Source organism: Sphaerodactylus townsendi, linkage group LG09 (assembly GCF_021028975.2).
Source record: "Sphaerodactylus townsendi isolate TG3544 linkage group LG09, MPM_Stown_v2.3, whole genome shotgun sequence".
In the NCBI taxonomy this organism is placed as follows: domain Eukaryota; kingdom Metazoa; phylum Chordata; class Lepidosauria; order Squamata; family Sphaerodactylidae; genus Sphaerodactylus; species Sphaerodactylus townsendi.
This window is the reverse complement of record NC_059433.1, coordinates 59,935,797-59,961,941: the sequence shown is the minus strand read 5'-3', so window position 1 is coordinate 59,961,941 and position 26,145 is coordinate 59,935,797. Positions and strand designations below refer to the sequence as shown.

The 26,145-nt window shown below is 39.9% G+C and overlaps 1 protein-coding gene across 17 annotated transcripts in view; it reads right to left on the bottom strand.

The window, feature by feature from the left end:
* CSPP1 (centrosome and spindle pole associated protein 1) overlaps positions 1 to 26,145 on the bottom strand; it is a 60,125-nt gene that overhangs the window by 31,002 nt on the left and 2,978 nt on the right. For 12 of the 17 annotated variants that reach the window (XM_048507477.1, XM_048507468.1, XM_048507469.1 and 9 more), the window contains exons 2-11: positions 23,890 to 24,000; positions 21,095 to 21,191; positions 13,599 to 13,696; positions 12,547 to 12,570; positions 11,239 to 11,319; positions 9,585 to 9,686; positions 8,195 to 8,601; positions 5,828 to 5,904; positions 4,179 to 4,272; positions 3,165 to 3,222 (exon numbers count right to left, since the gene is read on the bottom strand). In XM_048507477.1, the coding sequence (XP_048363434.1) occupies positions 3,165 to 3,222; positions 4,179 to 4,272; positions 5,828 to 5,904; positions 8,195 to 8,601; positions 9,585 to 9,686; positions 11,239 to 11,319; positions 12,547 to 12,570; positions 13,599 to 13,696; positions 21,095 to 21,191; positions 23,890 to 23,988 (1,137 nt within the window). In that variant the 5' untranslated portion in view covers positions 23,989 to 24,000. Of the gene's footprint in view, positions 1 to 3,164; positions 3,223 to 4,178; positions 4,273 to 5,827; positions 5,905 to 8,194; positions 8,602 to 9,584; positions 9,687 to 11,238; positions 11,320 to 12,546; positions 12,571 to 13,598; positions 13,697 to 21,094; positions 21,192 to 23,889; positions 24,001 to 25,026; positions 25,121 to 26,145 lie in introns of all 17 variants that reach the window. The other 5 variants (XM_048507472.1, XM_048507483.1, XM_048507473.1 and 2 more) reach the window with 4 other exon arrangements.

Here is a 26,145-nt window from a genome sequence, read left to right as displayed (position 1 = left end):
TGCTTGCCCGCTTCCACAAGCTCATGGGGCAAGGGCGCGGAGGCGGTAGAGGGAGCTGAGCCAGGTGACAGGAGTCAGACTCCTCTGGGCTGTCCATGATGGAGACAGTCGGAGGTCCAGCGCGCTGCCTTCCAACCTCAAGCACAGATCTGCTGGCCAACCTCTGTTGCATTCCTGTTGTGCCTGACCCACCACTACAAGGCCTCACCGCTCCTGAGGTGCCACAGCCATCACCGCGGTAACTGCCTCCTGCTGCTAGGCCCCGCCGGTGGAGGCCAAGAGGCGGGCGGTGCTGCTCTTCCTGCTGCTGGACCAGACGACGACGGTGACAATGATGGCTTCCGGGCTAGCTGAGGTAAGCAGGGTGTGTGGGGGCGAGGCTGGGGCACACTCTTGGGCAGGTGTTGCCCCAGGCGCCATTTCCCCTCCCTACGCCTCTGCAGGAAACGAAAGCCACACACCATGATGTCTAGTGCAGTGAGGTACAAACCAGGGATCAGACCCATGGAGGAATCCTTTTTACCACACAGCAACCAGGATTCTGCAACACACTTAAACCCAGGTGTTCATGACCACTATATTCTAAGTTGCATTAACTTTCAGCATCTTAACCAATGGCACATTTAAATGCTTTAATTATCACTCAATGATCATTGTTCCACAGCTTAAATCAGGACTATATTATTGCACCAGATGAAAAACTAAAGAAATATTTCATTTAAGCTACTACAAATTTCAGAAATAGACATTAGTCAACTAATTTAGTGTTCATGCTTAAGCCTAACCCAAATGCCTTCACTTACCAAGCTTTTAAATGTATCTATTTACATTAGCCCTTTTCATAACTTATTTTGACTGGTGTCTATTGTGAGTAGTCCATTCAGTGTCCCATCATGAGAAAATACGCAGAACAACCATTTATCTTCATGTGCTAGGATAGCTGGGCTTCTCTTGCTCACCCCAAGAAGCAGGAGGACAATACAGAGTCTTTCCAGAAGCTCATCTTTGCCCCAGAAATATATCCTGTCCTTCCTGTAGGTGTTTTCTAACACTAAACACATGATCCAATATCCACTGTCCTAACATATCTGCAGCTAGCTTTGATGAGGCAAGTTTTTTTTAAGCAGAAAATTACTGTTCCAGTGATGGTGACAACAAGCACACAGCCACTGTGAAGTAGAAGAAAAGGCGGTCAGAGGCAGGATTAGTGATGCACTTAATATTGACAGCATCCAATAAATGCCCATGACACTACCGTATCACTTTCTCCAAGAAACCAGCATATGATGATCATGCTTGTGGGTCATAAAAACAGAAGTTTCCCAGCAACTGATTGCTGGGCAACAGCAATATTATAGAAACAAGAGAATTTTAAGCCAAACTGATAAATTTCAGCAGCTCCAAGCAATTTGGGAACATATTATTCAGCCTAAGTTAATCATTAAAAGATCATAATGAAAAGAAATTGGGGGAGAGGCTTACAAAACACTAGTGATCACATTCATTTTTGATAAATGTTTAATATAGTGCAGAAAATTCATTACAATTGGTATTTCTCTGTGAGACAACTTTACACTGTGATTACTACTTGAAGCCAAACTGAGACCAGCCAGAAGGAGAGAGAAAGAAGGATAACACAGATGGGAAAAATCAAACCACAACTTTATTGACTACAAGTTCCTCAGAGTTTGGCAAAGCATAGGCTGGGGACAAAAGATCCCGCTGACAGCCCAACAGCTGACTGAGGCTCCCATTGCCCAGTTTGCCCATCCAGTGCATAGCAAATTGAGGCCACCAACATTCAAGTTCTCCAGAACCACCCCACCCCCCAACAAAAGGGGTAGAACTATGGAAAACAGTGTGAAAATCACATGAACAAGAGTCAATCCAGGGCACAACTGCCCAGAGTCCTCCTGTTTCCTCCCCTCTCCTGCCTGGGCCCTACGGGTACTCCAGACTAAAGCTGGGAGCTGAATTCTTTAGCAAAGACAATTTTGTTTATTTGAAAACATGTGCATAGCAATGTTCAGGCCAACATAACAAATTGTTGTGTGCCAGCTTGTCTATATACTAAGCAGCTTTCCAAGGCTCTACATAAATACAGTTGCCAGTTGCTAGTATAGAGCAAACCGAAGCCCCATGGCACCGAGTGGTAAGCTGTGGTACTGCAGCCAAAGCTCTGGTCACAACCAGAGTTCGATCTCAATGGAAGTCAGTTTCAGGTAGCCAGCACAAGGTTGACTCAGCTTTCAATCCTTCTGAGATAAGTAAAATGAGTACCCAGCTTGCTAGGGATAAAGTCTTGGCAAGTGGGGAAGGCATGGCAAACCACCCTGTAAAAATACCCGGCCTAGTAAAAGTCATGATGTGACAAGACATGATGTGACAATGGCCTGCCAAGCAAATGTCATGATGTGACTGCAATGACCTCGTGCTTGCACAGGGGAGTAGCTTTACCTTTGCAGAGCAAAAGGAGCAACTTCTCACTGACTGATAGTTCTATCTATGGATGAATTATGGGAGCTACAGCTTTACCAAAACTTATTTGATCAAAGACCACAGACAGTCATTAGGTTGCCAACCTCCATGGGGGTCCAGGAGAACTACCACTGATCTCCAGACTACAAAGATCAGTCCCCCTCGAGAAAATGGCTGTGTTGGAAGGTGAACTCCACAGAATCAAATCCCTGCTGAGTTCCCCACCTTCCATAAGCTCCACCCCCAAAAATCCTCAAAATTTCTAACCTAGGGTTGGAAACCCCAGAAACACATGAGTTTCAAAGGCAAGGATACTAAAATACTGCCCTCACTGTTCTGAAAACACTACTATATAAATGAAACCAGTCAATAAATTGCTAAAAAGACTGCTTTTACCTTCAAGTTTGCTTACGGCTGAACTTCAGAAACCCATTCCTACCTTGTGCCTCATCTCCATTTCCAGCAAAGCACAATTTGGACAGCCCAACAGCAAAGTACCACCTTACTGTCCATAACACGTAATGACCAAAAATGTGATCAGAGAAGAGGAATGAGCAGCAAGTGCTGACAATGAGAGCCTAACAGCAGAAGGTGCCACAAAGCTGTACTAATTACTCCTAATTAATTGTGATTTTAAGTTATTTTACATCAGCTGTTCAGAGCCAAGAACATGACAAGTCTCTCACCTTCTTCTCAGGGTCTAGAGCACCAGTTGCAGCTACTGGGAGCTGAAGCTGCTTTTCACTATTAAAAAAACACATCCACACATTAAAATTATATTATATAAAATTATATGAATATCTGCATTTATATTCACCCCTTTTTTATTGACCTCAGGGTTACACACAGGAAATTCTCTTTTATTCTCAGAGTAGGTTCATCTAAGGCCTCTTCCGCGCATGCAGAATAATGCACTTTCAATCCACTTTCACAACTGTTTGCAAGTGGATTTTGCTATTCTGCACAGTAAAACCCAGCTGCAAAGTGCATTGAAAGTGGATGGAAAGTGCTTTATTCTGCATGTGCGGAAGGGGCCTAAGTGATGGAGACTTATCCAGAGCTACTTAATGGCCCTGCAGAGTAGTGATTTGAACCCATGTCCATTACACTATCCACTATTATCACATCTATTCACAACTATTTCACAAAACAGCAACTAAAATCACTTCACTATTCTTACACGTAAGAACATATTCCTAATGTCACTAAAACAACAGTTTTTAAAGAACTGAATAGGAATTTATTTGTACAACATTTAGCCTTCTGTAGATGTAATATTATCAATCTCCTAACCATACTTAGGAGATTAGGCAACTGCTTTGGGGACTCTTTCTCTTCTTCCCCATGCAAAGCTAACAGAATTCTTAAGAGACACAAGTGGAAATTAAGTTTCTAGATTCCAGTATCTAGAAGGAGGCGTCCATTACACAAGGGGGCCTGTACTCAGGGTGTATACTGAGGTTTGTATTAGCAGAATTAGCCATAGGATATCAGCCCAAGAATCATGCTACACTGCTCACACAGTGATTACTACAGTGGCAAGAAACTATTCACAAGTGAACAGTTTGTGGATTCAACTCCATTTATGGAAGAATTTTTTAATGTGAATGTAATCCATGATTGCATGCTTCCCCTTTCTCCAAAGATTGCATTACTAGTCATTCATCAACTCAAACTATTATTCAACACTTTTCTGTTACCGTTGCTTATTTCTCTGTTGTGCAGCCATTTGTTCCATGAGTTCTTGTCTATACTGTTCTTTTCTTCTCTGAAGATGTTCTCTGTCTTGACCTCCTGAAGAAAGGGGATACTCAACATTGCAACTTTCTCTTCTGTCATCTCACAATTAATTTCAGCCAAACATGTTATTAAAACACAGTATAGTCATCCCTCCCGCATCATGGGGGTTAGGGGTGTGGCACCCCCCACAATTTGGAAAACCACATAAAATTGTTTTTGTCTTCCCAAATCCTTTCCCACACTTCCAGTCCAAGCCCCACCCCCAGGCTCTGGCCCTTTAAGGCTGCTGCTCTATGTCATGTCTGCCTCCATCAGCTCCTACTAGCAGCCCTGCCACCCCCTCAGCCTCTCCCCAGCCCCAGGTCTCAAGGTAAGCATAGCTCCTGGGTTGTATTGGGCGCTGACCTTCCACCCATGCTCAGTCAAAACCTCGATATGTAAAGTCGCAATGTGGGAGGAACAACTGCACAGTACTCTCACTGCAGTGCAGAGGTTAAAAGCATGTGGACTTTAACCTGGAGAACTGGCTTTGATTCCTCACTCCTCTACATGAAGCCTGCAGTGTGATCTTGGGCTAGTCACTCTCAGAACTCTCTAAGACCCACTTACCTCAGAAGGTATCTGTTGGGGGGAGACGAAGAAAGGAGTTTGTAAGCCGCTTTAAGACTCCTTACAGTTGAGAAAAGTGGGGTATAAATCTAAACTCTTCTTCTTTACCCACTACATTTGCACACCACAGGACATCCTCCATGCCAAGGAACATTACTACTTTCAAGATAATGCTGGGTGAATGTATTATTTCCCTCTCTTTTCCCAAACTGATAATAACATATTCAACTATGTTTATATGTAGTGAACAAGCTTCTCACACTATGCAGTTGCCATGTTGTCTGAATAAGCATACAGAAGCTGTATCTGCATACAACATACATTTTGTGCCCTTGTTCAGAAAGCAATGCAAACACACGTATTAGGAGGAGTACACTGATACATGCCATTACCAGCTTCCCAGTACACAAAGTCCTGAAAGAAACTAATTAAACCAAGGAATGGCACTCATTCTTTTAAGGCAATCTGGGTGGAATCCCTATCATGTGTATGTAGAAGTCCCACTGAAATCAATAATACCCATTAAACAATATACATTGTGAAAGATCTTTACCTAAGACCCTGAGAACTTCTGCCAGTCTGAGCAGACAACCCTGCCCATAATAAACTAATGGTCTGACATAATACAAGGTAACTTAGGATGTGTACTTTACATACTAATTTTACAACCCAACACTTTCTTCACATTAATTACAGGGTCATATCTGCTGCTGGACAGTTGTCAGAGGAAAGCAACTTCCGCATAATAGAATCAGCACTGTAATTTAATGGACAGCACCACTACAGAACGGCCAGACGAATACTCTACAGCTTTGCTAATTCAGCCATTTCAAACATTATATAAAGGTGAATCAAATTTCACTGTGTTGACAGGGGTGCAGAAACAAGCGGAAACAATGGCTTTTTACACTCTTTGTCAATTATATACAAGGGCACATAAAATGCATTACATTTTATAAATATCAGAACATAATTTGTCAGAGGTAGATTTCATACACACCGATGATCAGGCCTGTTGCAAATGGAACCTCCCGACTAGTAGGCTGTGCCCTCTCATTAGCAGAACTGGCTTGATTTCTATTTGAATGAAATGAGCAGTGAAATAATGAAAACAAAACTCATTCAAATTGTTTTATGACTACTTCCTGAAAGGAAGTTTTCAAGAAACTTCATGACAGTGTTAGGCAATTTCCTCCCCTGGTAAAAAGTTGCTTCAAGAATCCCAGCTTTAGTTTTAACGAATATATTAAACAAGCAACAGACCTATAAGAACTTCAGAGGCATCTCATTTCTTCTCTTCTTCCCTTTTCTGGACGTTCCTAACAGCCCCCCCCCCCTTTTCTGCTTCCTTCTGACCTTCCCAACAGCCCCATCCTTCATCTTTTCCTCCTCCTGTCCCCCAGGAGCTTCCCCCTGGCAAAACTCTGTGTAGTTCTGACAACCAGGTTGGGCCCAGGCGCACAGTTGAGCCCAGACACACAGTTCACAAGGATCAAACCCAGCTTAAAAGTGATAAATACAATGATGAAAATGTTGTGTACATCTATAGTACACAGAAATGGTCATTATTTAGCAATGTATGTCTGGGATGACCTAGGCTGATCCTGCATTGAGCAGGGTGTTGGACTAGATGACCTGTATGCTCCCTTCCTACAGCATGATTCTGTAGATTGCTGACCACTGGAATTTTCCTGCTCTACATAATAATGTATAATATATTCCAAAATAATGTATAATAAGGCATAATTTATTCCAAAAAAGAATATATTTCATAGAAGTGGTTTTCCTCAGTGTTTCCCAAAATGTCTTTCTTTCCCCACTGGAAAACTGGGGAAGAGGAATTCTTATAAAAACATGGAGGGGAAAAATATCTTAGTTTTTTTCATGCTTCCACATCTCTAATGCTGTTATATAAGATATACTTTATGTTATTAAAGCAACAAAGTAAGTTTAGGCTACACAATGTTCTGGACACCTCCAGCCCTTGTTTAAAATTCACAATGAACAGAAATATATTTGTCTGGAAGGTGTCAAATAAGTCATCATGGCTACCTGAGGCTCAAGCCAGAAGTCCCCAACTTTTTCTAGTCTGTGGGCATTTTTGGAATTCTGATACATTTTCCTAGGTGCAGCCACAAAATGGCTGTTGTGGGAGGTGAAGCCAGTCACAAAATGGCTACCATAGCTGACTTTAAGAACATAAGAACTAGCCTGCTGGATCAGACCAGAGTCCATCTAGTCCAGCTCTCTGCTACTTGTAGTGGCCCACCAGGTGCCTTTGGGAGCTCACATGCAGGATGTGAAAGCAATGGCCTTCTGCTGCTGCTGCTCCTGAGCACCTGGTCTGCTAAGGCATTTGCAATCTGAGATCAAGGAGGACCAAGATTGGTAGCCATAAATCGACTTCTCCTCCATAAATCTGTCCAAGCCCTTTTTAAAGCTATCCAGGTTAGTGGCCATAACCACCTCCTGTGGCAGCATATTCCAAACACCAATCACACGTTGTGTGAAGAAGTGTTTCCTTTTATTAGTCCTAATTCTTCCCCCCAGCATTTTCAATGAATGCCCCCTGGTTCTAGTATTGTGAGACTTTCCTCATACACTGAAGATCCTTCTGCTATGATGGTAACTACCACCAAACTAACATTTTAAAAAATCTGCATAGCCAATCAGAAGCCATAAATCTGCACAGTCAATCAAAAACCTTGCTAGGCAAAAAAGACACCTCTCCCCACCTACTTTCTCAAAACACTTGGCAGAAAGATGTCCATAACATCCAAAAAGGATATCAGCGGGCTCCATAGTGTGCCCATGAACACACTATGTGTGCCCATGAACACACATTGGGGAATCCTTGTTCAAGCTGTTGCTGCTGGATTTCTTCCATGCAGAAAAACATAGCACGTCTATGGGCTGGACCCACAAAAAATACACACTGTCTCATCCATATGGTGTCCAAAGGTGCCTGGACTTTAACCTTTCCAAAAAGATTGTACACAGCAGGTATGGCAAATATTGTAACTAAGTGAACAGAATCAAAGTAGCAGGATGAATAAAGGCGGTATGGATGCTCCTAAAAATAGTACCGCTGTAAGGAAGCCAAGGGAAAGCACAGATTCTGTGCAGAAACAGTTCCAGCCATCCTGAAGTGGTAAGTTAAAGTTTCAAAGCCCCTATTTAAGACAGAAAATTACATGTAATTCAGTAAAAAAAAGATATTTAAAAAAATAAACGGTACCCTTTTGTAATTTGTAACCCACTCAATATTCTTCACAGTGGAACATTCACAGGCCCTAGACCATCCCAAACATGATAGTTAGGACAGACGATAGTTAGGAAAGCATCCTTACCAGTCAGTTAAAGTTACCTTTGAGCATGGAAGACCCGCAATGGTTTTCTGTCATAGTCGCTTTCATATCGAAACCTAGGATCCATTTCCTCATCTACTTCAGAATCATGGTCCCCATCAAACTTCTGATACCCTCTAACAGAAATACCAGGTTTACTGTCCACCCTTTGGTGCTTTCTATTGGAAATATTTGGTTCTTCATCAGTTTTTTTGCGCAATATGCTGTCCCCACGATCACATTCATTATCTGGTTTGTGATGTTCGTCTAATGACTGTCTATTTGACAATCTGTCACAGGCCTCTGTAGAAGTACAAGCATCCTTCCTGAAGGTATCTTCATCTCTTCTTGGAGACAATATTTGCGTATGTAATTCTGGTTGGCTTCTTGAAAAAGCAATGCCCTTTTTGTGAGGTTCAGTCTGACACTGTTGAAACAAATATTTTTAAAACTTCAGTATAACAATATTTTATCTTGGTTCTTTCACTTACTATTCTTTTTCACCATCAATGCAAAATAGTAGATGTTTATAATGAGAGATTTAAACACCGCTGTATATTTCTGGATTTCATCAAGTAGCAGTGTTGAACTGGGTAATATCTGGAATAGCAGAACAGGTATGAGCGACATACACAGGATTGCAATGAAAAAAAGGGAGAGGGATGGCCATGATGGGAAGAACCCACCTTTCTTAGGTAGCCAGAATAAGAACAGTTTGGCAGCTGACAAGAAGGGAAAACAGAAAAACCCTTTACCAGTCTTCCTTGTTGAGGAAAATAGACACCTTATACTTCTTCAAACTCTTAAATCCTTCAAAAGTTGTATCCAAGCTCCCATGAAATGAGATTGGTACTTCCTGCCTTCCCTTTTCCTAAGTCACTTCTCCCCCTCCTCCTGTACAACTTTGCTAAGGTTTGGGTACCCTCCAGAACAACAGGACATGGAACATTTGAGAGCAGATTGCAGCAAGCAAAGAATAATTAGACGGCATCCCGTCCCTCTGTGAGTAAAGACTGAACTTTGAGCAAGCTCTGTCTATGCAACTGTGTTTAGGCCATTTCATTCAATTTCTTTGTTCTTACTGCATGGCATGCTATTTCGGAGGGCTCCTCCTGCCCCAAAAATCCTGTTGGCAGTAGTTTTACAAAGGACACAAGCGAGTTGCTGGAAAAAGACAAAGACCTGCTTCCAAGAACTGCTCACAAAAGTTTGGATCAACTCATTGTGAATCTTTGCTACACATCGAATAACTTTGAATATACAATCTAAATAATGAACTGTAACATGTAAACAGCAAGCTGAAGATTACCTTCTCTGTATACTAGCATATATAACTAGATACTAATTTAGTTAGCTTAATCATTAATACCCTCCTGCTTTCTAAAATAGTTAAATAAAGTCTGTTCTTACGTCTGTGTACTTCTTCCCCACTCTTCTTAACTTTTCATTCCATTCTTCCTGTTCCCTGAGATACTGATTGTATTCCTTATTTCTTTCAAGTCTTAACCTGTCCTAGAACAGACGTTGCAAATAAACACTGTTAGTCTATCATGCAACACCAGATTGGATAAAGGTAAGCAAATAATATTTTTATAGAGTACCTGAAAAGCTAGGGATGCACAGTGTACCAATGATAATATAAATGCAATGCTGGCTTGCAAACAAAATTTTAAAAGACCTTTGGGTTTTCACAAGTGTATGGCATATTCTCTAAAAATGGTAAATTTAGGTATAAGAACATAACAGCCAGCATCCTGTGTCACACAGTGGTCAACCAGTTACTCTGGAGGGCTACCAACAGGGTCCACAGGCCGAGGCCTTCCTCGTGTTGCCTCATTGCTTTGGTATTCTGAGTTTACTGTCTCTAAATGTGAGGGTTTCCTTTAGTCACCCTGACTAGTAGCTATTCCTACTACAGAAAAATACTAAGGAAACTATAAGGCTATAAATCTGCACAACACAGAAATGGCCGATAAGAGACATGATTCCAGATTGTGATGAAGCATACTTAGTGGTACCCAGTGCAGACGTTTCTACCACAGGATACCCTGTTTCCTCCTCCTCTTAATTAGAGAAATGTGCTTGATGCAGATTGAAAAAAATGAAGCATCTAGTTCACTGTCTTGCTTTAGAAGAGGCATCGTGTTCTCTCAGTTCCTCACACTGTTCATCGGTGTGATAGACTGGAAATGTCACACCAGTTCTCTAACCGTACAAATACTAAAGACAGCAAGAAGTATGAGGCAGCAGATCAGATAAGAAGATCTTGCATCAGAAAGTTAAACTAGTATAAATATTATTCAGAGTAAACTGTCCATTCGCTCCTCCCCTCCCCTCATCTGTTATATAAAGCCCCCTACTGTGTTGCCATAAGTCGATTGCACATTTCTGGCACTTTACACACACACATACCTCTTGGAGACCTAAAAACAACATTCAATCCTGGACAGAGACCTCATAGTACACTATTTTATATAGTTCCACAATGACCAGAGCCTTAAAAGACAGAAAGGTGATATGGGAGGTGAGGAGATTACTGCAATTATCTAAATCACCTTCGCATCCAGGGAATAACTAATAGCCCAATCCAGAGGAGGGTACCAAAGTGACTCCTGGAGGTGGGGCAAGCCTATGCTGGTGGACTTGCCCTCCCCAGGGCACTTGCCACAGCCTCCTGGGACACCTGGACATTGTGCTGTCAGCACTCCCGTGCCAGCGCCAGCCCTGTCAGCAAAGTGGGGGCTTGTAGAGGTGTTCCCACAGGTGAAGCTGAGGTTAGTTGGTTACCACCCCATAGAGGGATTTCTGGTGGTGGAGTTTTGGGGAGGATCATCCTCCTTGCACCATCTGGAGGCAGTGGGGTGGCATCACAGCAGTGCTGTCCCCAGCTGCCCAGGACTATGGATTGAGCTGCCATGGGAAATATTTTGTACACTGGCATCTAATTAAATGTTTTTAGAAATGGCATGGTACACTATCTCATGCTGAAGTTTTAATTTTCACAGTAGTTCTATGGATGGAATTGCAAATACCTGCAATATTGACAGTAATTCAGTGAACCTACCTTAGCAGACAACCTGTCACCAATAGGAAGAGACAATCCCTGAGTATATGGGTCAACTTCACCAGATGTAAGATACTTTTTCTGTGCAGAAGAAAATCAATAACTCATGTCCTGAACTAGGAATGCTACTGGATTTAGCCATGTTTTTCAAGAAAACTCTGTATGAATTATTGGTATCACTTTTTAAATCAGTTTTATCACAGATTGGATTTACGCAGTCCTTATGTAACAGGAGACTTTGGCTTATAATGCTCATGGAAACAACAGTGTCTTTGCTGAAGCACAGATCAATAAGTCATCTGAAGCATCACCTGTAAGTCAGCACACTGTTATAGAACTGAGAAAACGTAAGTAATGGAATACTGTTCTATAATTTCTACATAACATTGAGGCAAGCAAGCATCCTCTTCATCACACATTTAACGCTTACCAGAATAATAACAGTGCAACTCCTACAACAGAAGGGTTGTGTGAATGCAGCCATTTTAAGTCAGTTTTATGAATATAAACAGCACAAAAGAGATAACCTTTAAAAAGCAAATAAAAAAAGACAGACTGCCGGAGGAATAGGTACCACATACTTAAAGGACTCATCTTGCTCTACCAAGAAGCAAGCAATTTTCAATCAGCAAAAAAGTCCACCATATATTATTAAGAATTTTCTTCAAACGTTTACTATATGAAACCTGCTAACATTGATTATCATTGTTTGAAATTAGACGGCCACTGAGAAAACTTAAAGACAATTATAGTACGGTATAAGGGCTGGCATATCAGACTAGGACTTAGGAAATCTATGTTTTAATCTGCCCTCTGCAATGGAGCTCATTGGATGACCATGTAAAGAAATAAAATGAAGGAAAAGATATCTGAATACAACCCTGAGGTCCTCAGAGAAGAGCAGGGTAGTAACTGATACAGAAGCACCCTCAATGAACCAATTGAGCTATCCAAGTCAACTGTAACTTGAGGGCACTTTAACACACACAAACGTCAACTCATACTGATGGCACACCAGTAAAATAAGATCAGTATTTGCAATCTCTGCAGCAAACGATCCTATGAAAACTAATACAGAAGAACCTATATTTTCAGCAGCAAAATCAAATGAAAGACAACCAATGCAATAAGAGAACACAATGAAAAATGATTAACACCCATTATCTTGTGACAAGCAAGTTCCCAGAGAGCTACAGCACACCCAGGTATGGAAAATGTTGATTTTCAAATCTTTTCATTGGCAAATTTATTTGGAACCAAGCAAAATATTATGTTAATTTGAAGAATATCATGATGCAAGAACCCTACCTTCTTTTTTGCCTGTGAAATATCCTAAAATTAGGAAAACAGACTGTTCAGAAGAATATTTCCATGAAATTACATGTTTATTCAGAAACTGAAATTTAAACCCTACAAGACAGAAGTGCTACAGTGAGCAAAAGGTGTGATCTGGGGTTTAAGGTACCACCCAATCTTGATGATGTTAAACTCCCCTTGAAAGAACATGTCCATAGCCTGGGAATCCCGGGCTACTGCTAGATAAGCAGGTGGCTGCTGTAGCCAAGAATTCCTTTGGATAGCCTTCACTGGATAGCCAGTGGCACCCTTTCCTGGGTGGAAAAGATCTGGATGTTGTGGTGCATGCCCAGGTTATGTCTTAATTAGATTATTGTAATGCACTCTATATGGGGCTGCCCTTGAAAAGTGTTTGGAAACTTAATTGGCACAGTATGGCACAGTCAGGGTATTGATTAGCATGGTTCATAGGAACTGTATCACTGCACTTTTGGGCCATCTACACAGTCTCCCAATCTGTTCCCAGGCACAATTCAAAGTGCTGTTGACATTTGGCCCTACAGGGCTTAGAACCAACATACCTGAAGGACTATCGAACCTCCTACAAACCTACCCAACCAATGAGGTCATCTCCCGAGGCCCTGCTTCAGGTGACATTAGGTGGATGACAACCTGGGAGAGGAAACTCTCAGTCGTGGCACCACAACTCTGGAGTTCTCTCCATGGGGGGAGTCCTGTTCACCCTTTTCTGTTACCACTTTTTTGTTTGGTTTGGCGTTCTCCCAGTGATCCTCATTCCTGCCTTAAGTTTTAATTGTTGTTTTTATACTTCTGTATGTGTATTTTAACTTTGGTTTTAATTAAAAAAACAATTAAAACCAAATTAAAATACATATGCAATACAATAAAAGACACATACATAAACATGATAATTAAAACATGAAACAGGAAGGAAGAATCGCTGAGGAAACATTTGATGAAACAGAAGAGTCTGAATGTACTTGTACTTTGTAGGCATCAAAAATTCAATCAGAAACAAAGCTTCTAATCGGGATTTCTTTTACCTGAGAAAGGTAACGTCTGTAGTCTTGTCGAAGCTCCTCCTTCAGCTTGTGTTTTTTACGCTCATATTCTTCCCCCAGAGGCAAGCTTAGGCCATATTCTGTAAAATGTAATTTGGCTGTCATGTTGGAGACTATATTATACACAAACACAATATTAATTAACATCTTTACACTACGTGTGATCTTAGCCAAAAGGCCCCCTTTTTATTTGGTATCTATGTAAATTCTCTTATAAAGAGTTTACAAAATATTAATGTCCATGCCCCAAAACTGTCCAAGGGAAAAAAGTGCCAGTCCTCATGTATGCAGATGATACAGTTCTTTTATCACAGACTAGAGCAGGTCTCAGGTGATCCCTGGAACTATTGAGTAAACAATGTCAAGTAGAACTGCTATCAACTATTCAAAAACAAAAATAATACACTTTAATAGCAAATATAAAAATTAATTGGAATATCAATGGGAATAATATTTAACAAGTCAAAAGTATTAAATATTTGGGAGTACCACTTCAATCTAATGGTAAATATTCAGCATATTCAAGCTACAATGAATGGTGCATGAAGAAAAGCCAAAGAATTCTCAAGTTCTTCAGAATTAAAGGTGCAGGCCTAGTTCCTGCAGCATTAAAGCTATTTTCTGTTAAAGAACTGCCCAACACACCTATGGGACCCTGGATTGGAAGTGGTCCAATTGAGTTTTCTCAGAGAACTATTCAATGCGCCCAAATACACAGCCAATGTGATGCTAAGGCAAGAGGCCAGTTTGTGTAAGGCGGAGATTAAATCTGGTTGATTTCGGTCTACTACTGGTTGAGAATCCACCTAAATCCTATGGGCAGGTCCTAGTTCCAGAACAACTGTTGGAAATGGACTTGAAAAAACATAACTCCTAGTCCATCAATATCTATTTGACATTGAAATCCAAAATGAATGTGCTCTTTTGCCAAAGGCATATAGTGCTGTAAAATCATGGACAGGAATTTCAGCTGCTCATTATTTATTTGACCATTACACATATTAAATACAGATGGACTTTTTCCAGAGCTTGTTTTGATGTTCTCCTTTCTGCTGTCCTTTACAGAAGATTTCATCACTGACCGATGGAACTACATCGTTGCCCATAGACAACTCAAACAATTGAATCAGGTATCGGTGTGGTGGTTAATCTCTGCGCTTTAATCTGCAAATTTTACACTGATGACAGAATCCACATTACTGTCTCTCTGTTATCTCGATTTAAGAACTTGAAAATGCTGAGATAGGTCTGATGGAATATTTGTTTGAAGATAAAAAGGATACGATATATTTTGTAGCAAAATTCTGTTTGGCTGTAAGAAATGGAATGCTCTCATAAACAAGGAGGAGGACTAATGAGAACCATAGATAAATTGAGAACTATACACTATGTTTATAGTTAAGGTACAGTTCTGACCTTTTATTTGACATTTGATATGTATTTTAATACAACATTTATAATGCAACATTTTTAGTTTGAACTCTATTCAATGGAATTGACATATTCTGGTCTCCTGACCGTAATAAATATTTGTTGCTGTTGAAGAGGATGATGAACATCTGTGTGAATGGATAATCTTATTCACAAGAACAAATTTGATTTTCATATACTCTTAATTACTTCCAGAGGAGCTGAACGCTTTACTTATAGAGAGTTCAGAGCATTGAACCATCAAACTAATTCTATTTTAGACTGATCCATTAAGGTAAATAAGGCACACATAAATTTATCATAGAACCATATATCACTTTGATTCAAGGCTCACAGGGAAATACATTACTCATGGGTTTAAACTATAGAATGCATTTATAATGGTGCTCTTCCCTTCTGGCCTCCGTATTTATTTATTTCAATTTATATCCCACCCATCCCCGGCCATGGCCAGGCTTGGGACGATTTACAAATAATAAAAACCCTTCATAAATATAAAATATAATTAAAATATTGGCCATATAAAACTATTAAAAATTAAAATATTAAGATCTAAATTACTTCCCTGATGGCAATAAACATCATATCAATTCAGAGCGGGGAGAGTAAGATATAAGCAGGAAGAGTGGAGGCACACAGTTTGACTACATAACAAAAGGCACTCGCAGTGGTCCAATTTTGGTTGGTAGTAAGTGGTCGGGATGATGATACACAACGCCAAGATGACACACAACGATGGATATCCTCAACCAAAAGCCCGTTTTACAGCCAGGCAGAATTAAGTAAAATCTTGCTGGACCCTGATGTCAGCAGACAAAGAGTTCCACCAGCTTGGAGCCAGGGCAAAAAAAGCCCTGGTTCTGGTTGAGGCCAACCTGATGTCTTAAGGGCCAGGGACCATCAACAGATTTCCATCTTTATGAATTCTAATATATGAAAAAGATTTTGATTCATATATTCTAAATAACCAGTAAGAACTGTCCTCCTCCCTCATCCTTTTTCAGTATCCAACATAGTTGTAAGCAACACAAGAAAGAGAAGGGAAGACAGTAAATCTTTCCTAAGCTAAAAAACTTAACTGGAGTGTCCCTTAAAGGAACATCTAAAGATTTTGCAGCCAGTAGAAAGGCAATGGAATTTGAATTCTTGCATGCACTTCAATATTACTGTTAAGCAGAAGCCAATCATCATTTGGCACGTACATACATGGGTCTACTACACAGTAAAGATTAACCTGAGAGAACCCCCAAAACACATCAGAATAGTTTGAGTGATAAAATGTGTGCAATGAAAATCTTACAGGTTAGCTATATACCTTGTATCTTCAAAATGCAAGCTGCTCTGGGAACTGTTAAACATATAGTTTTCCATCGCTTTAAGACTACAAAAACAATTTCGCAAATCAATGAGCCAGAAACCAAATGGCACATTCAAAAGCTCCACTGATTCATATTACTACTACTAGAGCGTTTGTGGAACCAGATCTCACATTCAGCAGAAGTCATTACATTTTGAGCAATAAAGTAATAAAGTAAGAACTTGTACATGTATGCCTGAACCATCTCTTAGTCAGCATTAAGCACAACAGCTGTCTTTCATTTTTCTATATCAGCAGCCATCAGTTGTACCCTGTTTTTCCAAAAATAAGACATCCCCTGAGAATAAGACGTAGTAGAGATTTTGCTGAAGTGCTAAATATAAGGCATCCCCTGAAAGTAAGATGTAGCAAAGTTTTTGTTTGGAAGCATGCCCGTCGAACAGAACACCAGAGCATGCAGCTGTAGAGTGGAAAAATAAGACATCCCCTGAAAATAAGACATAGCGCATCTTTGGGAGCAAAAATTAATATAAGACACTGTCTTATTTTCGGAGAAACACAGTATATAGACAAAACGTAACTGACATGTATTTTTGCTACTTAGCAACAAGGATAAATTCAGTATCAAGCAATTCAGTTTCTTTGAACCTAAGCAATTACAATGATTGACAATTAGAAAGACAGACTACAAAATCCAGGTACCACCTTTTACATTTCATTTGGCAAGTGGGGTGATATCAAAACAGAAAAACATGCAGAACTGAACCTTACTCCAGCTACTTCTCTTTAAAAAAAAGTGCCAAGCATGTAGAAAAACAGTTATGGCCAAGGCATAAACTCATATACAAAAAAAGAGAAAAGTTAATCAAAACAAGCATGAAATGAATGGCTAGGTCTATAATCTATGCACACTAAACTGGAAGTAAGATCTACTCATTGGATTGTGCACATATGCCTATGTTTTGTCTGTACAAGTTTGAACAATCTCCCCCCCCTCACCAAAGTGAAATCATATTTATATGGTATAGATAATCTATATTTATATGGTATAGAAAGTTACTGAGATGCTGTCTCTAGAGACAAAGGGTAGAAAATGAAACAGGAGGTGGTTTATTGAACCAGTATATGCAGACATAAAACTGAGTTTGTCCAATAAAGTTAACACCTTAATGGTGAACATTCCAAGTAACTAAAGAAAATGATACTGAATGTCCGATTTGTAAGCTAAATTGCAAAAGTAATTTCAAATAAATAAATTCATGGGCTCCTTCAGAACAAGTTCAGATCTTTACTAAATTACTAATGAAGACATAAACAACAGCATTTGACATCTAATATAGATTCATGAGTAGATCTATTCTATCGCAATTATGCCATTCAGAGAACAGCTCCTCCTTTTGAGGCAACAACTCATTTCATCTGCCCCTCAAAATGCACATTTCAACGTGCCATTATAAACAGTACATCTAAAGCACAAAGTCATTCATCTGTGACATATTACAAAGGTAGCCAGCCACTCCAGTGGACTGAAAAGCAGCTCACTATCTGACTACTACAACAAAAGACCTCCATTTGGTGTTCGAGACAATAGTTAGATAATAATGCTAGGAACTACAATAAGGGATAGACATCAGCTTCACAACTTGCTTGCAAGCTTTTCTGAGGTATTCAACTGACCACCGCCAGATATACTGGAGTAGAAGGACTCTGGCCTTAACCAGCAAAACAACTGTTACGTTCTAAAATATAACAGAACTTATGAATCAAACATCAAACACAGAACACATACTTTTCTGGTGTTGTCAAGAAGTTTTCTCAGTGGCCTCTGAGGGTAAGCAACCCTCAATTGTTATTTTAGGTCATTTCTAGTGATGTCATTTTACCTACTGTCAGAGCACTGACACCAGTACATAACTAAATCTGAATCGTTTCATCAAAGGTGCATCACAAGAACATGGGCTATTCATTTTCAACACAAGCATCTTTTACAGGGAAATATATAAAGTATCTTATTCTTTTATCAAAAAGGGGAGAGGAGAAGAGATTACATTAATCTGAGGATTTATTTGATTTAATGTTATCTTTTAAATGTTCATCTTTTCATAGCCAGTGAATAGCAAGAGAAATGCTATGTTCTTAATAAAATAGCCAATTATTATTGGGCATTTCTGCACTTATCAGGCAGTAAGTTTAACCATTGGAGCCTCTTGAACCTGTCTACAACACTATGAACTCCTTGTGCAAGGCACATAGCTGGGTATAACTTTAATCCATCATCAAAAAATGAAAAGCAGACAAAAAAACAAGACACATTATGTTAGTATCTGTGCCTGTATAACTCCTTCCACCTGAGCTATTTTCCTATTCAAAATTCTGCCCTGCCCCAGCTACTTTCCTCCCTGTGTGAAGAAAATACTTTTTATTTTTCCCTGTAAGGAGGATAGTATAACTTCAGAAAAGGGGCAATTTTGACAGGGAAAACAACATGAAGAAAAATGTTAAGGAGCTCAGTATTCTACACAAAATCCTAGACATCCAAAACAGCAATAAATATTGAATGGAACATGACGTTTGCCCACTGACAACCCAACAAAAATGAGTTGGCTTCCTGACACAATTTTCTCCCCAAATACTTAAAATCACATTTATCATAAGAGAAGCTATATTAAACTAAAGAACTGGTTCTCCTAAACCAATCTTCAGCCTTGGTGTTGCACATGGGGGAGAAAGAAGGGAAGATGAAGCTAGACAATAAACTAGAGTTGGGTTATGACATCTGAATAGAGCCCTACACTGTAATCCTAATGAGTGTTACATTACATTTTTAATAAATATTCCAGGAGATATTTTTAGTAATTACATGTGGAGACAATTCTGGACTCATGCAGCTGAACAACATAATACTACTACTATCATTTAGATAGAACTTCTAACTTCCAAAGTGCTTTCTGGTCTGTGTTGTGTTTGGCCAGCAATGTTGTGTTCATTTCTGCAGATGGCAACAGAAACAGAGAACGCACAACTAGTCCACGCCAGAAGTGAAATGTGAGTTCTAAGTGTTCACATTTCACATACCCCACGGGGGAGGGGTAGTTGCAGTGTGCCTGGAGATGGCGCTGTCGCACTGCCTCCAAAAAGGCTGCAGAAAGTGACACTCCACTGTGGCTGAGTTGACGCTCAAGAGTCACACTGCTGTACAGTTCCTCAACGTTTACACAAGCGCCAGGGTGACGCTGCTTCCACAGCAGTTTCTGCTCCTCCCACAATTGAACTGTAATTAACTTCATAATTAAGCCAAAATAAAGGAGTTTAGAAGTCCATGCTAAGAGTTAAAGGGTATAACTCTGTTTAAGTTAACTCTGCCCTGTTTGTCTCCCATTTGATGAGCAATAGTTGTCAAGCTAAAGACCATCAAGCTAAGGAGCATCAATCCATTAAAGTAGAACTTCTTTTGTCTATGACTTGCAGCAAGAAACATTTTGATTCCAAACTAGCAGGCTGATAATTCTGTATTTGAAATTACCATTGCTTTAAAGAAGAAGTAATACTGCTCTTAGTTTTCTTCCTGATACTCTCTCCAAAGATCTAACACAGGCTGATTCCGCATGGGCCAAAAACAGCAGTGTGAAAATGGTGTGAAAATGGTGTAAAAGGGTTTAAAATGGTGTAAAAGGGTTTATACTGTTTTCACACCGCTGTTTTTAGCCCATGCGGAATCAGCCACAGTTTTAAACCCTTTTACACCATTTTCACACCGTTTTCACAGTGCTGTTTTTGGCCCATGCGGAATCAGCCTAAGAATGAAGCCAAATTTTAAGAACATTTCCTTATGTAAAGTTATAGTCTGCAATATTCGCTTGTGGTTAGTATAGCGCAAGTTTTGGTAAACTTTCCACCAACAAGCTCACATGTCATTCTTGGACTGAAAAGAACCTTGATCACAGATGGAAGCCATAAAAATAGCATCAGGACAGAATACATAAGAATAAATCTACTGTAATCAACAGAGAAGCAACTTTACTCAGAAATAAATTAAAATGTTGCTAAGCAGCAACTAATGATGCAAGAATTCTCTGTAGGAGGTGGATGGAAATTTTAGGATAAACTCAGGAGTTAGAAACACCTAGAAATAGAGTAATGGTATGTGTGTGTAAAATGCAAGTGAAAAGTGCATTTTATATTTTAAAGAACAGCAAATTTTGAAGCTCCATACAAATATGAAACAGAATGTGTCTTCCATATATTACCACCATAGCACTGAACATTAAGGTTAGAGTCACGCTTTGCATTTCCTGAGAATGTACAAAACCCTCACTACTGTAGGTTGTCACAGGAAAGGCAATCAGAGCAGATAAGAAACTGAATCATGACTTCTCAGTGGGACAGCAGTTACAGGCACTTGCAGTCCTCTTTTGTGGCCCAGCAGCAGGGCCATATTGCCCAAGACACTGAAAGAGATTTAAAATACAACCATGGAGCTTCTCGTACTTTAGATTCCATCACATGCACCAAAATCCACCACAGTTGCTGGACAGAAGTACCGAGTACAGAACCCACGTACACTTTTCTCTTCCTCTTATTTTTAAAGGAGAAACAATGATCATAGGGTAAATGCTCATGAGTCTGCATAGGATAAATATAGTAAATAAAGAAAAATCTTTACTGTATTTATTGTCAATATATTTAAAGACAATTAAAAAGCTTAAGTAATTTTTTAAAAAGACAGTACCGAGTACATCAGTCTCTTGATTGTTTGGTGGAATGTTTTCTTTAGCCATGGATATTAACATTCTGTTGGTTTCTGTAAGCTTTTCTGCACTTCTGCTCTGAAAATGAGAAAGGCAAAATGTGGAAGCATTGTTAATCATCAGCAAGCTAGCATGCTCCAGTTTCTGAGAGTTTTTATAAGCATCCTTGACTAAAAACAGGGCTTTCGTATATATGATACGAACTATGTGGCTTGGAGGTATATGAAAATGTCATGATCACATGACGGCAATCACAACCTGGACAACCTTTAGCAGCCACATTTAGAGATATAAAATTTCCATGATTTTGAAGACACGGAAACCTTTGAGTGGGGAACAAAGAAAATTTGGAGGAATATACACTATTATTACTTTGTTATCAAACCTAAGTTTTATTTTACTGTTTTATCAACAAAAAATTGATAATTTAATACTTCACATTATCCTTCTATTAACTGAAAACCTAAAATTGAATATTTTATTGGTAATGGAATCTCAGAAAAATCCTAGAGCTTTCTGAAGTGCAATATCAAGGCCTTACAGCAATCATAGCATTGGACTGAGCACCTTCAGCCCAACAGTAAAAAGGAACACATCCTAAAATCCCACGAAATGCCATTTATCTGAGATAATGATCCCTCATAGTCAAGGATAATACTATGTTGCTGAAGAAGTGGGAGTATTCCCACAAAACATGAGAACACCAGGGAACCTACCCGGCAAGACTCATACCTTGATAGCAACAGCAAGCCTTTATTGGCATAGACAACAGTACCACAATAGTAAAAAACTGATTAAAAACATATACAGTACAGGAAATAAATGTTAAGTGGAAGGAAATCTACTGGCATTTAGTCATTTCCAGAAGAAAGTCTGCCACTATCATACAGAGAGAAGGATCAGGATTGTACAGCAAATAGTGTAATCTAAATAAATTGGGGAGGTCGGGTAAATGTAAAGGAGTAAGATTCACATACTTGGATCTGATTTCCTTGAATCTGAAACAGTGTAGTAATTGGTGGGCCAGAGATTCAACTGAGCCATCATTACACGGGCACAATCTATTAGCCTTTTCTTGCTTGTTAAATCTGCCATGTAACAAGGCAGAAGGCATAACATTAAACCTGGCGAGTATTATGGCTCTCCTTTGAGCAGGGTTTATTAAGCAATACAGGTAGTGTGCCAAGTGGCCCTGTTCAAATGGGAGAGAAAAATACAGAGGGGAGCACGTTTTCTTGGCTGCGGTGATTAGGGTAGAGAACTCTCTATCCAATAGTTGACCTTTTAATTTTCTATAAGCTTCTGAGTAGGACAAAGGGCAAAGTGAATCCACTGACAGTCCAATAGAAGCCATTTTTTCTTCGATTATGGAAAACCAGGGGTTGGAATGGATGTCAGAGAGCAGACGGTGGACCAGGGAATTACAGTCCGAGAGAAAATGAATTCGCAGTCAGAATCTAAAAACCCTCAGCCAAGCAGCTGATTCCAAGGAGTTTTGACCTAACTCCAGACAAAGGGCTGCATAGGTCACGCAATTTGGGAGTCCAGTGATCTTATGAAAAAAAATTGGATTGAAGGGAATTCAAGGAGTGGTTAATAGCTTGAATCCAAATTGGGACTCCGTAAAGCAATCTCGAGGCGACTTTGGCATTGAAAAAGTTGAGGGCAGGAGTGATAAAGGAATGGCCACAGCTGTAAAAGAAAAGTAGTAATGCTGACATACTGTTAGATGTATCTAGGAGAGCGGCCTTCCTATGGGTTGCCCATGAAAGGTTATAGGACAATGAAAGGCCAAGGTACTTATAGCGCTTAACCTGTTCATTGCCCATGTGAGCTTCTTAAAGTGTCTAGAGAAGACCAATACCTTGGTTTTTTCATAATTGTCAGTCTGTTGGATTCACAGTAATCCACACAGCGCTTCATTAAACGTCTGAGGCCAACTCTGAATTGAGAGAAAAGGACAGCATCATCTGCATAGAGCAGAATTGATACATGGGATGTACCCAATTTTGGGGGATACCTCGATAGAAGATTTCAGAACTATAAAACTTTCCTATAGGATAGAGCTATCCTATAGGATAGCTACCTTTATTGGGGACTTTGAAAATGCACTTGTATCATAGACCAGCCTTATTAAGATCAATATTGGCATTGTCATGTTGCATTTTTGTTACTTTATGATGGGGTGTAAGCTACACTGTTCATTAAAATTTGCACGCGTTCTGCATTTGCAGTTACTTATCTTGTAGTCGGGATGTAGTGATTTGGGTTTCATCCCTGTGTTTGATTCTATGGTCATCTACACCTGCTTGTTTGTTGTACTGCAATAGTGGCATCATGCACCTTTCTGCCAAAATGACTCACATCAAAGCATGGTTAAGGGAGCAGTGCTATGGCTTAGTGTGATGGTTTGTTAATTGCAGCTTGAAATCAGATGTCAAGCAAGAATTAAAAAACATGGTAAGGGGGGGGGTTGCAAACCATGGTTTTTGATAACTATGCTTACCTTAGCTGCCTAGTACAATCAACCATACTCACAGCCACTACTTCACCTCCAGACATTGCACAAGGGGGGTGGGAATGAACCAATGAAACTTGGTGACAATGGGACAGAAGACGCAACTGTAAATCACAGTTTGCCTGTTATTGTCGTTAGGATGAGGAACAGATATATGGAATAAGATCTTCAAAGGTATGATTCTGAACAAGTTTTAAAGGGAATCATGCTAGTAATATTCTTTTTGCTGCAGTTTTTCCAGAGACATCAAAATCTTACTCGCATTTCCATGTAAGGAGGGTCATTTTCAAGTTTTGCTTTGTCTTGTGCCAGTTTCGCCTTTTGATCTTCAATGAATTGGTCTAGGTTGTCAGTCATCTTTTTTAAATTCTGTGAATGATAAAGATTACATAATAGTTCCCAATTCAACAGAACTGAAGATATAACCCTTCTCCTATGCTATTAAGAACCATTCACTATGAAGTGTTAAACATGAATCTACTGTCTACAGGAAAAAAATCAGAAGAATCCATTTAGCACTGTCAAACTTACAGAAGCAACATGTAAACTAGGTATTTATCCCATCACAATGCAGTGTTACAGGTTGCTCCACCTCAAAAGATGGCAGTTTTTATGTCATTGGAATAAATGTGGGCACCTCAATGCAAATAAATAGATAAATCAGCTAACCCATGCACACAGCAAACCCAATTATGACTGGATGACACCTTCCAAATGAAAAGAGATAATGCTCTTGAACAGCCCTTGCACAATCAAGCAAAGGTGCCTACAGGTACTTGCATGTGGATCACCCTATAGCTTGGGCTCTTCATGTTACAAAGAATGATACATGGAGAATCAACTCCACAGACAATATGTAGTGCTACACAGACATATATAAGCAAGATCATTAACAGTGCAATTCTATGTAGAGTTATTCCAATCTAAGTCCAATGAAATCAATGGGTTTAGACTGGAGTAACTCTCATTGGGATTGAACTGTACATTTTCCAGAGTTACAGCCCAATCCAGAGGCCATGGCGACCAGGAACAGCACCGCTGCTGCATTGCCACACCATCTCTAGATGGCTTCCACGCAACATGGGAAGGCAAAACTTTGAGAATCTCTGGCCACCTGAGTAGCCTCCATTGGGGAAAAGTCCGAGTCGTGCACCAGGTGGAAACTCCAACCCTGGGAACACCCCTAGTCTGCCTGAAGTTATGCCAGCCCAGCTCTGGGGCAGGCAATCTCTTCAAGTTCAGGTACCACACAGCTTCACAGTTCCCCCCACCACCCTATTTGCCCTTCTCACTGGCAAGGTGGGCAAACATATCAGCGGGAGCCTGCACTGCTTCCGTATTACACTTCCCCCCCACACACAAAAATCGGGCTCCCCACTATACTCCAGCAGCTACCTTTGCTGATGTTTGCATCTTCCGGTAGTCCAGCAAAAAAACTTAAAAGGCCAACATTTCCAATGAAGAGCAAAATGAAATGGTGATGTTATACCTATAGCAAAAATATTTAAACATTAGCTAAAAGAAGGTACTTTGGCTACGTTTCTTTTTTGTCCCAGTAAGAGCAAGCTATACTAACATATTCCTATTTGTCAAGGTTTTAAAAGAACCAAAAACTGTTCAGATTCATTGTTTTGAACAGTAACCAAAACATAATTGTTCCTGTTATCAGAGGCATAGCACCAATGGGGCATGGCGGGGCTAGACGCCTTGGGCGGAGTCGCAGTGGAGGCGTGGCCAGGCTGCAGGAGGCGTGGCAGGGCGCAGGCATGCCCTGGGCAAAGTTTCCCCTTGCTTCACCTCTGCCTGTTACTTCGTCTGTGACTACAAATCCTACAAATCAGACTTAATGACAGAATGAGAAAACATGCAAGGGCATAAGCTTGTTCTTCGACAGTAAGAGCAACTATCAAGGTCAATGATACCAGAAATATTCTTTAAAAAATGTATATAGTTGGATCCAAGAGCTCCTACAGGAAGGAAAGGCCTAGCTTACTCATTTATCACTTTAGCAAATATTCAGTAACCAAAACTGTGTGACATCCAACGATGACAATGCTATTCTGATATACCCAACAGCGACAGCACTTATTTCCAGGCTCATGTAAAATGTCAAATCAAAAATGCATATTTCCTGCCACATATGTAATTTGAAATAGGCCCACAGATGTCACCAGGCCCAAGAAGTTTGGCAATAGCATTTTGCAATTCCATGAGTCAAAAAGCCTTCAAGACCACCTATCCACAAACTCCACTTTGCAGAAGTGAGGAAAATGCAAACATAAGATTCCCTAGCAAGCAAATAATAGAAATAAATGTCTGCTCTATATTGGACTGAACAGAACACTCAGAAAAGCCAAAATAAGAAATGAACTAAACTTGCTTCAGTTGTGTTATTTACTTGTTAATTTCAGTACCTTCAGAGTGTCACCATTATACAAATTACTCCATAATTTTGCAAGAAACTGAAAACATTGATATTGTTAAAATGGTAATAATGATGATGATGATAAATAA